The following is a 13,831-nucleotide window of genomic DNA, read 5'->3' as shown; positions in this document are numbered from 1 at the left end:
ACTGTCTCCATGGCACTTTGGCTGTAACCAAAAGTAATGAAGAGAGTGTATCAGGTTTCATTGGCTGAGCAGATAGTTGAACTCAGTCCATCGTGAGTAACTGTCCCTTGTGCTGCTGGCTGGCTGGCTGCAAACCAGGAATTTGGCATTCGGGATTATGTATTTTGTTTTCGCTACATTGTTTTTCAACATTCATCTTGAAAAACAATGAGTTTTAAAACAAAAAATACCTAAATATCAAATAATACCCATTCTCACCACGTGCATGGCTCATGTTGAGGTACAGTTCCCAGGCTTCAATACTGCAACATATATCCATTCGTTAATGTCAGGCTAGACATTGAATGCTAGTAAATGATACATTAGTGTGTAGAATGCATCGCAATTGAACCAAAACCTGTCTACATTCAATATTCATAAATGCACTACGCTCTTCACGGTTTACAATATTTCAAAGTTTTATATTGTCTGCAAATTTTCTGTACAGTGAGGTCTATGCCATTTATATAAACATCAGGAAGTGCAGGGGTCTGAACACCAACCCCTGGGGAATTCCACTATAATAAAACCTTCAGTCTGAAATATACCCATTCACCAGTACTCTGTTTCCTGTCATTCAGCCAATTGTGTATCCATGTTGCCACCGTCCTTTTTATTTCATGAGTTCTAATTTTGCTCAAAAGCCTGTTTGGCGCTTTTACAATTGTCTTTTGGAATTCCGTGTACACCACATCAACTGCATTACCCTCGTCATCCCTCTCTCATTACCCCATCAAAAATCTTCAAGGTACTTAAACACGATTTGCCCTTAAAACCTATGTTGGCTTTCCTTGAGCTGCATTTTCCCAAGTAACTGTTCATTTTCTCCTGAACTATCGTTTCTCTGCTCTGTAGCTGTCTGGCCTGTAGTTTCTGGGCTTACCTTTGCACCCTTCTTTGAACAATTGTTTGCAATTCTTCAGTCCTCTGGCACCACTCCTGAGTCCAGGGAAGACAGGAAAATTATGGCCTCCGCAGGTTCTATTCTCACCCCCCCCCCCCCCCCCCCCCCCCCCCAAATCCCGGTATCCTTGGCTACAGCTCATCTATTCCTGGTGCCTTGGCAACTTTTAAGGACAGATAGCTGATCTAATACTACCATCTTATCAATTTTGAACTCTTAAAGTGCCTGAAATGCTTCCTCTTTCACCGTCACTCATGCAGTATTTTCCTTGATTAAAGTATTGTCCTGGTGTCCACATGCAAAATCAGCCCCATTTTTCTGTCATCACCACATTGACACCTGCACAGGCAAGTCACCAATTATATTTACCACACTCTGCGTATTCACATACAGTGACCCGAATTTAAACTTTATTACTTCCCCCTTCCTTTGAACCCATTTAATAACTTGCTATTCCCTGTTCTAGTGCTAAATGTCCCTCCCAGTATTCTGTGTACCTTAGCATTCCTCTCTCATATTACCTCCTGGTTCCCACACCCCTGCAAAGTTGATTTAAACTCTCCACAAAACACGAGCAAATCGCTCAGCAAGGAAATTAGTTCTGGCTCTGTTTATGTGCAATTCATTCAACCTGTACTCCGAGAATCTAAAGCCTTCCCTATTGCACATCTTTCCAGGCATACGCTCATCTGCTTTATCTTCCTATTTCTGTACTTGTGTATAGTGCCGATGATATTTGCATCATAGGATAGGAGGATATTATTGCTTTTGAGGTCCTGCTTGTTAATCTCCTATTTGGCTCTCTAAATGTCAGCTATGGGGCTGCATCCCTCTTTCTACCTGTGCGATTCATCTTGATGCGGACCACAGTTTCTGACTGTTCACCCTCCTCTTGCTCCGGGTGCTCTGGAGCTATTCAGTGACATCGTAGAATCCCAGAATCCCCACAGTGCAGATGGAGACCACACAGCCCATCGAGTCTGCACCAATCTTTGCTCTGATAGAACACCCTACCTAGGCCCAATCCCCCGCCCCTAAACCCGTAACCCTACCTAACATTTGGGCAATAGTAGAATGGCCAATCCACCTAACCTGCACAGCTTTAGACTCTGGGTGGAAACCGGAGCGCCCGGAGGAAACCCAAGCAGACACTGGGGAAAAAGTGCAAACTCAACACAGACAGTCATCTGAGGTCCGAATCGAACCCGGGTCCCTGGCTCTGTACGACAGTAGTGCTAACCACTGTGCCACCGTGCTGCCCCATGCTGGGACCAGGGAGGTGACGCACCATCCTGGATTCACATCCCCCAGACACAGTGCTCCTGTTCTGACAGAAAATATATGCTCCAGAGCCATCAATAGAATGTACAGATACAAATACCAAACTACAGTTACAGGAGAGAAGTGGTACTTGTTGCATCATTTTGAACCATTTGACTAGCCTCTTATTTTCATAGTAACACCGAGATACTTATTGATGAATAATGCCAGCTCAGAATGCCGAGAAATTGCAGCACTGGCTGAAGTGTTTATTACCAGCTCTGATACTGCAATTGTTGGTTGCATGAACTTGGATAATGGATCTGCTTGTTACCGGCTGTATTTTGTTTTGATTTGCGATAATGCAGGTTCCACTTTTACAAATAATTCCTGTTTTCCCCCTCTGCATATATACATTTCAAATTGCTATGTGTTCTAAAAACTAGAGGAGCCTTTTTGGAATTGCCAGTACAATCTCTATCACCATTTTGGCTGAAGATATATACAGCATCAACATTCTGAGCAAAATATTACTGCACCTTGTGGAAAATTAAGCAAAGATGGTTCATTACATGCTGGGTGTTATTGTATGGTCCCCTCCAATAGCTTCGTCAGTAATTTCACTTTTTGTTTTCTTCCTCCTACCTCCCATCCCTCCCCCAACCAACCTGATCTCCCCACCCCCGATACAAACCTTTTGGAGGTCCTAGTTTTAGCTCAAACAGAGGTAGCAAGAAAGAGATCATTATTATCCAGTGACTTCTCTGCAATACAGTGCTCATGGGTGAACCTTGACTGTGATGCCTCATGTGACTGGATAGCCTGTCGATAATTTTATTATGGACATTTGGGTGAGGAATGGGACGGGACTGAACCATACCCCAGGCGGAACATGCTTCAGCGGGAGGTTTGGCTATGGGGGTGTAGGGGAGGCGGGGGGGGGGGTGAAGATAACAATGTCGGGTGGGCTCTCCTGCAGTCTAAATAACAACATGCCAGACATCCATGGCACCTTGGAGATTGTCGAAAACTTGCAAATATCTTGGCTGCGGGTTTACCACACAGCTCTACATGACATTTTGATAAAGTAATATTTCAAGCCACGTAGCAAAAACCAATGAATTATGTCAGTTGGAGTGAGACCCTTTTCTTTGCTATGACAACACAAAGGGGATGGTCGCTGCACAGAACAGGATCAAAAAAGCTTTTGACCCTTGCGGCCAAGTCTTTCTTACTATCCAGAACCAACCAATGGGAAGCATGGTGGTACAGCGGTTAGTACTGCTGCCTCACAGCACCAGGTACCCGGGTTCAATTCCGGTCTTGGGTGCCTGTCTGTGTGGAGTTTGCACGTTCTCCCCATGGGTTTCCTCCGCGTGCTCCAGTTTCCTCCCACAGTCCAGAGATGTGCAGGTTAGGTGGGTTGGTCATGCTAAATTGCCCCATAGTGTCCAGGGATGTGCAGGTTAGGTGGGTTGGTCATGCTAAATTGCCCCATAGTGTCCAGGGATGTGCAGGTTAGATTATGAGGTGGATGGGGAAAATGGACCTGGGTGGGGTGACCTTTTTGGAGAGACGGTGCAGACTCGATGGGCTATATGTCCCATCCTGCACATTTGGGATTCCTTGATTTTGGGCTGAATGGATTAGAAATTGTAGCAAAGGAATTTGAGGAACCCAATCCTGGGTTCAGATCGCAATATTTTGCCCTTTAAATTATCATGCATGTGATTCCCTCAATTCAATTAGTGCCTCGTCACTGGTTCCCTGTGATCCGTTATTTCAATATGTTGATGAGTTAACAAAATGATTGAAGGAAATTTACATTAGCTTTTCCTTATACATGTAGGAATGATGACCTTCGTCAAATTTTCTTGTTACTGATGGCTCATTCTTTCGTGCAAACCCACTCTAGCTTCATGTTTTTCCGCATACTTTATCCTTTTTGGAGTTATCGCTCAGAACAGCGACGCTAGTCGTTCGATCCCTCATCACTATCTGAAATGCCCTTGTTCTTTTCAAATCCTTGTCATTTGTCCATGTCTTGTCACCATCATTCTGTCCTGTCTGATCATTTTTTTTGCTTATTCATTCTCACTTTCTCTTTGCATCGTTTCTCCCCATCTGCCACATTCTGCAAACAGAGACGAGGAATACGAAGAGGAGGAAGCTGAGGAAGAGCAGCCAGTTACTGAATCTAATACTGAGGATGAGGGGGAGGATGACCCCTCTCGTCAGGGTCAGGAAAGGTATTGGGACTAAATTTGATGATCCCGACCAGATTTAACATTTGGAATGTGATGCCTGTTTAATATCCAATAATTGTAACCATCTGCTGGATGGATGAATTCACTTCACAACTGCCATCAGATGCTTTTTGGATAAAATTTCCTGCCACAAAAGACTTCAGTCATCATATAAAAGTATTTAGATGTTGAGGCCTTCTCATAGCGAAGGAACTTAATCTCTGGTATCAAATGATCTGATATTGACAATTTGTTTCAAAACACAAATAAAACGAGATTAACGATCTAGCAATGCAGATTCTGGTTTATAAATGCATGATACAGTTACATCTTCAATGGATTGTTTTAATGTTTTGAATTGTACGCTTAATTCAATTTTGAAATATTCTTTTATCTCGGTCCCTCTCCAATCTCTCCATCCTCCCTGCCTCTTCACCCCCTTCTCCTGCCAGTGAGTTGAAGCCAGATGCAGCAAACGAAATTACTGATGATAATCCCCAGAGTTCAAAATATGTAGTGAGCTTTGTCCCTGTGCCTGAAGGGGAAGGACCTACTGGCCAGTTCCAGATTCCTGACATCAACAACCCGTTTTCCAACTCTCCTCAGTCACCCAGCTCTCTGTCTGATTACCAGCATCATTTGCAACCATCGCCATTGTCGTCATCATCACCGTCATCGTCATCTATTGTTATCCATCAGTCACCAGCAGTTTCGCACAACAATTCTCAAGATTCATCGGCAAACGTTACCCCAGCTTTGTCTCCCACTGTTGAGAAGTTGCCATATCTTCTTCATACGCCTTTTCATCTATTCTCTTACGATCTGAGTGAAACTCCTAAAAGAGTCAAAGAGAAAGAAGCAGAAATGAGGGAAAACAGGTAGATCAGAGTTGCTGTGTGTTTGTGCGTGTCTGTTGTGGTTTCTTGATTTTGTTTTAAAAAACTGTGGTTTGAAGTTGTGCTGGTTTTAAGTCAATTTCCTGGGCAGTTTGCCAGTGTGTTAACTGTCCTCACAGCAAGAACATGGTCAGATTTGTGTTGGCTACAGTTGCCAATTTTTCACATGTTTGCCCCCTTCCCCATCTTCAATTCTTCAATGCCCACTGTGCGCAGTCCTGTCCAATGCCTTTCCAAGACAGGGCCATTCTCTGGGATTGTTGGAGGAGGTGGTCATCAACATGCTATAATGAGGGACTGTGCTGAGTGAGACAGACTTTGACGCCCTTAAAGGTGCAAATCACCAATTCCTACAGCAGTGTGTGTGGGATGATTGAATTCTGATATTTCACTGAGGGAGTGGGCTTGTTCTGGGAATAATAAGTGGCATTCAAGAAGAAAAAAATACGTTAAATAAGAAAAAGTCAACAACTGCTAGTGACATCAGATGGAATACAAGTTGTATCATTGTCCGTCTGCATGCGGGAAAACAAAGGAAAAAAGTTACTTACATTTTATTTCCCCACTGATCAATTCTGAAGCAGACGTGTTGCGGTATTGTGGGCAGGGGCTGACTGTGTGTGTGGGGGTGGAGAGGGGATGCTGTGTGTTGGTAGATGGGGGAAGCTTTGTGTGGGTGGAGACGGGGGGGTGGATGCTGTGTGTGGGTGAAGGCGGGGGGGGATGCTGTGTGTGTGTGTCGGTGGGGTTGCTGTGTGTGTGTGTCGGGGGGGGTTGCTGTGTGTGTGTGTCGGGGGGGTTGCTGTGTGTGTGTGTCGGGGGGGGTTGCTGTGTGTGTGTGTCGGGGGGGTTGCTGTGTGTGTGTGTCGGGGGGGTTGCTGTGTGTGTGTGTGTGTCGGGGGGGTTGCTGTGTGTGTGTGTGTGTGTCGGGGGGGTTGCTGTGTGTGCGCGTCGGGGTGGGTTGCTGTGTGCGTGTGTGTCGGGGAGGGGGTTGCTGTGCGTGTGTGTCGGGGGGGGGGTTGCTGTGTGTGTGTCCATCCGGGGGGGGGGGGGTGTTGCTGTGTGTGTGTGTGTGTGTGTGTGTGTCGGGGGGTGGGGGGGTTGCTGTGTGTGTGTGGGGGGGTTGCTGTGTGTGTGTGGTGGAGGAGTTGCTGTGTGTGGATGGGAGGGCGTTGCTGTGTATGGATGGATGCAATGTGTGTGTGTGGCTGTGTATGGGACGAGTGCTGTCTGTGGGGGGGGGGGGAGATTGTGTATGCACTGCTGTCTGTCTGTGTGTGTGGGGGGGGGACATGCTGAGTGCCAGGGATCAGGCCGGGAATGCCCTGCCCTTTTGAGGTGGGGTGATGCGGGCACCAGGACCCCTAGCAAGTAAGTTAGGATGTTGCGGGCTTCTGGAGGCCGTGGTGAGGTGAACCCGAGATCGGGGCGGCATTTACAAATGGCATCCTGCTCTCGGGGCACGAAATGAAGCTAATTACGTCCTCGGTAGGGCTTTCCCCGCTGAGGCCATAAAGCAAAGTCCCGTTTGATAGTGGGGTCTGTGCCGAGAAACATCATGCTAAATGCATGCTAAATGGGTTTGTTTTTCCCTCATTAAATCGGCCATTGTGACTAATCTGACTGATAAGAAAGGTTGCTGTGTGGCCGGCAAGCTGCCCCCTAGTTTTCTCACCTCAGCCTGCACTCTGCACAAAAAACAAGAGAAAATTCCTCCCTTGGTCTTGATATTTGACTGACCAGCTAATATTTTGGCCTTTCCTCCCAATATTATTATGGGAACTTGTGGCTTGTTACCTTAGCTGCGTTATTTAACGTACTTCCTGTGTTGACATTTTTGAACACTGGAAGGATGGAGCCGTACTTTGTAACAACTGCTGCACGGTGAACCTCTAAAGTAATATATGTCAAAGAAAAACTCAAACGCGGAAAATGTGATTGTTAGCAAAAAGACCACCACAAAGGTCCACCTCAATCATCGTCCCACTTTTCCAGTGGTAATATTTTGCAACGTGTTCCTTCAAGACACTTCAAAAGTGGCATTGAAGTTACATAAGCTAGTTACCATTACAAATTGGTTCCAAAGCTTTTAAAAAAAATTTAGAGTACCCAATTCATTTTTTCCAATTAAGAGGCAATTTATCATGGCCAATCCACTTCCACTGCACATTTTTGGTTTGTGGGGGCGAAACCCGTGCAAACACGGGGAGAATGTGCAAACTCTACATGGACAGTGACCCAGAGCCGGTATCGAACCTGGGACCTCGGTGCCGTGAAGCAGCAATGTGAACCATTGTGCCACCATACTGCCCCTGAACGTGGTTCCAAAGCTGACCATTTAAAAAAGAAAGAAAATCCTTTATGGAAAGGCCAACATGCATTGCCCTTCCATAATGTACCTAAGGAAGCTGGTGGTGAGCCACTTTTTTGAACCACGGTAGTCCCTGTGTTGTAGGCAGGCCCATGGTGTTGTGAGGGAAGGTGTTCCAGGATGTTGGTCCAGGGTCAATTGGAGAGGAGTGATGTAATTCCAAGTCAGGATGGTGTGTGACTTGCAGGTGGTGTTTATTCCACGCATCTGCTCCCCTCATTCTCCAAGGTGGTTGGCGCTATGGGTTTGGAAGGTCCTGTCGAAGTAACCTTGGCAAATGGCTGCAGTGCACCTTGTAGATGGTGCGCCCTGCTGCCATGGTGTTTTGGTAGTGGAGTGAGTTGATGTTTAAGATGGCGGATGGGATGCGAGTCAACCAAGCTACTTTGTCCTTTTTCAGCGAAGTGGAACATCCCCATACCCTGCCTGAATGCAATCATCTCTGGTTTATGTAATCTCTTCTAGCCTCTTACATTCTATATATCCCTTGTTCTACTATCCTACACCAAACCAAATATGCAAACTGATCGTCTCTACCTCTTCAGTCTTATTAATTTAAATTTCTCGATCAATATTCAAACTGAGATCATGCTTATTCTATTTCTGACGAGGTGCAAAGTAATGAAAAACAAATTACTTCACAACTATCCCATCACATTCTTCTGTTGTAACTATTTTCTAGTTTTGAAATCTCTCTCCTTTTATTTACTTCTCGTCTCTATCTTTCTGTTTACAGTCAGTTGGAATCTTCCTACATGAACAAATATACTGACTCCTTTGAACCTTATACATCCAGGTCATCTAATAGGTGGGTCATTAAAATATCTCTCTTTTATTTTCATCGGTATATGAAGCACGCCGCTATCTATCGGAAGCTAAATAGTCCACAGTAAACTGTTCTGAATTTATGGATTGTCATTCATGAGGTGAACGCCTCGGTTTGTGTGGATGCGATTCCACATTATCACTGCGCATTACTTACATTTCAAATGAAGCTGGTCTTGATAATGTATATTAGAAAACTGTAGGCCATTAACTGGAGCAGTTTTGAATGGATGACCTTTGGCAACGAGCACTAAGTAGTTCTTCCACATCGAGCAGCCCAATGCCCACGTTTCAATAATAGCAGTTGAAATTTCATGCACCCTAAAAGCCTCCATCAAAAGATGGCCACGAGAAAATAATTCCAACTGTTTGTGAGAGAAAACAAAGCAAATAGTTCACCGGGATTTCTTGACAATAACATGCAGGATTTGGCACAGGACACGTCTGAAGTTGGTGTGGGTTGTTGTCTCGCTGTGTTATAACATGAATGTTTTATTTTTCAGCAGGTTGGATTTGTCAGCTTCATTTTGTCAAGTTAGTGCAGACTGGGGCAGCACGGTGGCCTAGTGGTTAGCACAACCGCCTCACGGCGCTGAGGTCCCAGGTTCGATCCCGGCTCTGGGTCACTGTCAGTGTGGAGTTTGCACATTCTCCCCGTGTCTGCGTGGGTTTCGCCCCCACAACCCAAAAATGTGCAGAGTAGGTGGATTGGCCACGCTAAATTGCCCCCTTAATTGGAAAAAATAATTGGGTAATCTAAATTTAAAAAATAAATAAATAAAAAAAAGTTAGTGCAGACTTGTCCAAGCTGGGCTTAATATATTTTTGCTGTGGCAGCATTGCATTATGTTTGCGACAGGCAACATAGTGTAAATGCTTCTTAGTACAGTTAGAAATGATTATAAGGAGTCTTTTATATTTTGTTTGGATGTGCACAGCAGTAGGCGTTAGACCTTTGTGTACTCGGGAGGAAATAAAGATCCCATTGTAATGATGACTAAGTGCTGACAAGTTGGCCTTTCTGCATCTATATGAATGATTGGATCTGTACATGAAGAAACAGGAGCAGTCCATTCAATTCCCCCCCTTTAAGCCCCACCTGCCATTCAATTTGATTAGTGTCAATCTGTAACTTAACTCCATCAAATCACCTTGGCTTCATTAATCTCCGTTTTAGAGTGTTCAGTCACCCTAATTTCAACAGCATTTCTGGGTGAGTAAATACTGGATTTCCACTGTGCTTTGCATGAAGAAGTGCATCCTGACATCAGCTGTGAACTTCCTAGCTCTAATTTTAAGGTTACGCCTTATTGTCCTGCACTGTCGTCACCAGAGGAAATATTTTCTCTTTATCTTCTAGCCCCATCAAATCCTTTGGTCATCTTGATCTCCTCCATGAGGTGACCCCTTAATCCTTTATATACTGGGGAATTCAAGCCATAATGTAACAATGTTACTTCTAGTGAATCTGCACAGCACCCTTTTCAAAAACAATATGGTTGTGTATTAAATTCTCAAACTACACCATGGAGAGGTATGTTCTTGTTTTTCTACAAGCTGACAACTCCAATGAGATGGAGGATACAGAGGTATGAAGGCAACCCTTACCACACCACCACCACAAATTACTTGTCACTGGGTGCAGGAAGGGATATCTCTGGACACTAAGGGGCAATTTCGGCATGGTCAATCTACCTAACCTGCACATCTTTGGATTGCACTAGGAAACTGGAGCATCCGGAGAAAACCCACTCAGACACTGGGAGAACGTGCAAACTCCACACAGACGGTACCAAGGTCGAAATTGCCCGGGTCCCTGGCGCTATGAGGGAGCAGTACTAACCACTGTGCCACCCCAGAAGAGTTGCCACAAGAGTTGTGGAGAGATGTGATTGGGTTTTGGGACACTCGGGTCAGTTCACAAGCAAAATTGACCAGGCTTTGATTGATGCAGAAGAATTAGCTGCACAACGTTTCTCACCCCAGTGGCCTGTGATTGCCTTTCAATGACTTTAGGCTGTTGATTTCAGGACAGCTGTGCTTTGCCGTCTTCCTGTTTTGCCACCATTCTACTTTTCTACCCAATGCCGTATCCCGATGCTGAGTAGAAGCAGAACTAGTGAATCTAGCAGTAGCTGATAGGATGCAAAACAAAGTGATTCTTGCTGCTACTGCAGCATCATACTAGGCAGTTATATATACTCATACAACTGCCAGTAAAAGAACTACGATCAGGTGGTTGGTTGCAGCTTTAAAATATCGAAATGTCTCTTTTTGCCATTGCATTTTATGGCCCCTTTCAGTGCATTCCTTCATAGATGTCACAGAGATCATTTCGTAGGGCCTGATTGGCTACTTGTAATGGTCTTGGTCAGTGAAATATTATGGACATCATTCATGATTTTATTGAACGTGTGCCTCTGCGCAGGTGTGTCACTTCAGTGTGTGTACATACACAGAAGGGGTTGCAGTAACCGATAATGTGGACACATATTGATCCCTGGAACTGGACTTCAAGAGGGAAGGAAATTGAGAACAAAAAAAAGCAGTAAATTCCTTATTCCTGGATTAACCAATGTGCTTTTGGAGGAAATTAGACGGTGGACTTTTAAAATCAAAATTGGGACTCTTGATGAGATGCCTTTATTAGCAATGAACGTTTGAACGATGAAGTTATCCCACAAATGTGGAGAGAAAAATGACTTGCAATAATCGTAATAGACTGTTGTGAATCGAATGAAACTAAAGATTCTTCCTGTTACTGGAGCTTGGTGTCAATTTGAAAATCATCAAATTAATTACTTTGGACCACAAGTGTACTTTATCAACATTTACCACATCAGGTCTGATGATTTAAGTGCAGTAGAAGAACATCATCCTTGACCGCACAACAAGTCTCGTGTGCAGGTGTGAGACGGTGGAATAACTCAAATCAGTAACTTTAACTCTAGACAGTATAAAACACCCATTTTAAAGCAATCAGAAAAAAGCTTTGAAAAATCACACTACTAATAAGTAACTGTGGATTTCACAATTGTAGCTAGTTCTGCTGACGTCTAAATTGCAGCTAGGGGATTTCATAGTCTGGAATCTCTGGAATAAAACTGGATGTGTTTTGTGCAACATGTGAAACATCAAATTGAAAATGAGTAATTTGACTTGGTGAACAATAGCAGCTTTTCAGCCCACAGTCCTGCTCCCTCTGTGTTTTGGAGAATGACCTTTCAGATTTAATACTTAAAGGCAGACAAATCCAACGACAACAATTTGCATTTATATGGCACCTTTCAGATGGCGAACTGTCCCAAGGAGTTTCACGGGACTTTCTTCTCCTGTGACAAGTTTTGTTCCGTATTTTGACCTGCAGCCAAACACTTAGTCATAGAGGTAGTTCTTGAGGTGCATCGCAAAGGAGGAGAGAGAAGGTAGTTGGCAAAAGAACCAGAAGGGGAATGGAAATGTTTTAATGCATTGTGATGTTATGATTTGGAGCGCACTGTCTGAAAAGGTAGTGGAAGCAGTAACTTTCAAAAGGGAACTGAATATGTACCTGAAAAGGAAATACTTACACTGCTATGGGAAAAGAGATGGGCAGTAGAGCCAATTGGATAATCCTTTTGAAGGAGCCTGCACAAGGCCGAATGCACAGGTGGTAGGCCTGAACTAGGCCAACCCCTTATTCTCAACCAACTAAATTAGACAAAACCTCTGCCGCACACTTTTTAAAAATAATTGAGGAGCAATTTAGCGTGGCCAATCAACCTAACCTGCATATCTTTGGGTTGTGGGGGTGAAACCCACGCATACACGGGGAGAATGTGCAAACTCCACACGGACAGTGACCCAGAGCTGGGATTCAAACCCAGGTCCTGAGCGCCGCAGCCCCAGTGCTAATCAGTGCCCTGACGCACGCTATTAGGTTTCAGCCTTTTTATTATTCCACGGAATCAGTTCCTCAGTTAAAAACAATACAATGAAAAAAAGTTGTGTTCATAAATGGTTATTCCAGCACTGTCGGCCTGCATATTATTTTTGATTTGCTTCCTCATTGAAAATTTCAGGCATGGTGCCCATTAAATCCCATTTTCTTTTCCATATTTGGGACGACTCTTGTAATCGGCTGCATTGCTGGCAATCTGCACCGTATTTTCATTTCAAACTATGCGCCTATTTAAGCAAGGTTTGAATGCCTTGTCCAATGAATCACAACGATCCAGAGGCTGTAAGGATTAATTTGTGTGGACAGGTTGCTGATGAAGTTTGTAATGCACTGATTACAGACGAAGGAGGTGTTTAAAATAAATAATGGATTTGATAGAATGCTCCAGATGCAATGAAACAATCCCCTCTGATGGGGGAATCCGAGGAAAGGGACAAAACCTGTGATGACCTCAGGAATTACTTTCACCAAGTGTAGTGGAGTCTCCTGCCCAAAATGTTGTTGTGGCTAATTTGAAAAAAACAGATTTCTGTTAGGCTTGGATATTATGGGTTATGCAACCAAGGGGAATGAATTGAGATACAAATCAGTATTGATCTAATTAATGGCAAACAGAGGGCAGCACGGTGGCCTAGTGGTTAGCACAACCGCCTCACGGCGCTGAGGTCCCAGGTTCGATCCCGGCTCTGGGTCACTGTCCATGTGGAGTTTGCACATTCTCCCCGTGTCTGCGTGGGCTTCGCCCCCACAACCCAAAAATGTGCAGAGTAGGAGGATTGGCCAGGCTAAATTGCCCCTTAATTGGAAAAAATAATTGGGTAATCTAAAATTATTTAAAAAAAAAATTTTTTTTTAAATTAATGGCAAACAGCATCCAGCGACTAAATTCATATTGTTCTGTTCCCACCTCTTGGATCGTGCAGAGGAACATTGAAGCTTATTTAAAAGCCCATCAGTACTTTGCCTGCACACGTTGCAGAGAGAGGCGGGGAAGGAGGAGGATCCATGTGAACCTGCTCCTGTGCCTGGCTAAACTTGCCATTAACAGGTAGCAGGCAACTAAGAGAGGTCATATGACCTGTCTTTCTTCCCCCTCCACTGCAGCTACAATCATGGCTGGGTGTCCCTAAGAGGGTGCATGAGGTATATAATGGCACCATCGAGGACTTCCGTGCCTGTGTGCACCGTGGGGACTAGGATGCCTTGTCGACCCTCTTAATCACGTTTTGGTTTCATGTTTTGTGACTTGCTTTCTGTTCCAGGCAGTATCCCTTTAAGGGACTTCCCTTTAATTTGTACCTCAGCTATTTGAATTAGTTTAATTGATTATTTGCTTTATTGAGTGCAGAA

At 44.3% G+C, this 13,831-nt stretch overlaps 1 protein-coding gene across 19 annotated transcripts in view; it reads left to right on the top strand.

Moving 5' to 3' along the window:
- fhod3b (formin homology 2 domain containing 3b) overlaps positions 1-13,831 on the top strand; it is a 678,530-nt gene that overhangs the window by 501,542 nt on the left and 163,157 nt on the right. For 7 of the 19 annotated variants that reach the window (XM_038796751.1, XM_038796753.1, XM_038796754.1 and 4 more), the window contains 3 exons: positions 4,348-4,452; positions 4,902-5,327; positions 8,453-8,524. The exons of 5 other annotated variants lie outside the window; for them this stretch is intronic. In XM_038796751.1, coding sequence (XP_038652679.1) covers positions 4,348-4,452; positions 4,902-5,327; positions 8,453-8,524 — 603 coding nt within the window. The remainder of the gene's footprint in view (positions 1-4,347; positions 4,453-4,901; positions 5,328-8,452; positions 8,525-13,831) is intronic. 7 more of the 19 variants (XM_038796761.1, XM_038796758.1, XM_038796760.1 and 4 more) reach the window with 2 other exon arrangements.

Source organism: Scyliorhinus canicula, chromosome 5 (assembly GCF_902713615.1).
Source record: "Scyliorhinus canicula chromosome 5, sScyCan1.1, whole genome shotgun sequence".
Taxonomy (NCBI): domain Eukaryota; kingdom Metazoa; phylum Chordata; class Chondrichthyes; order Carcharhiniformes; family Scyliorhinidae; genus Scyliorhinus; species Scyliorhinus canicula.
Note: the sequence above shows the minus strand (reverse complement) of the source record. Positions and strands in the feature narration are given on the sequence as shown.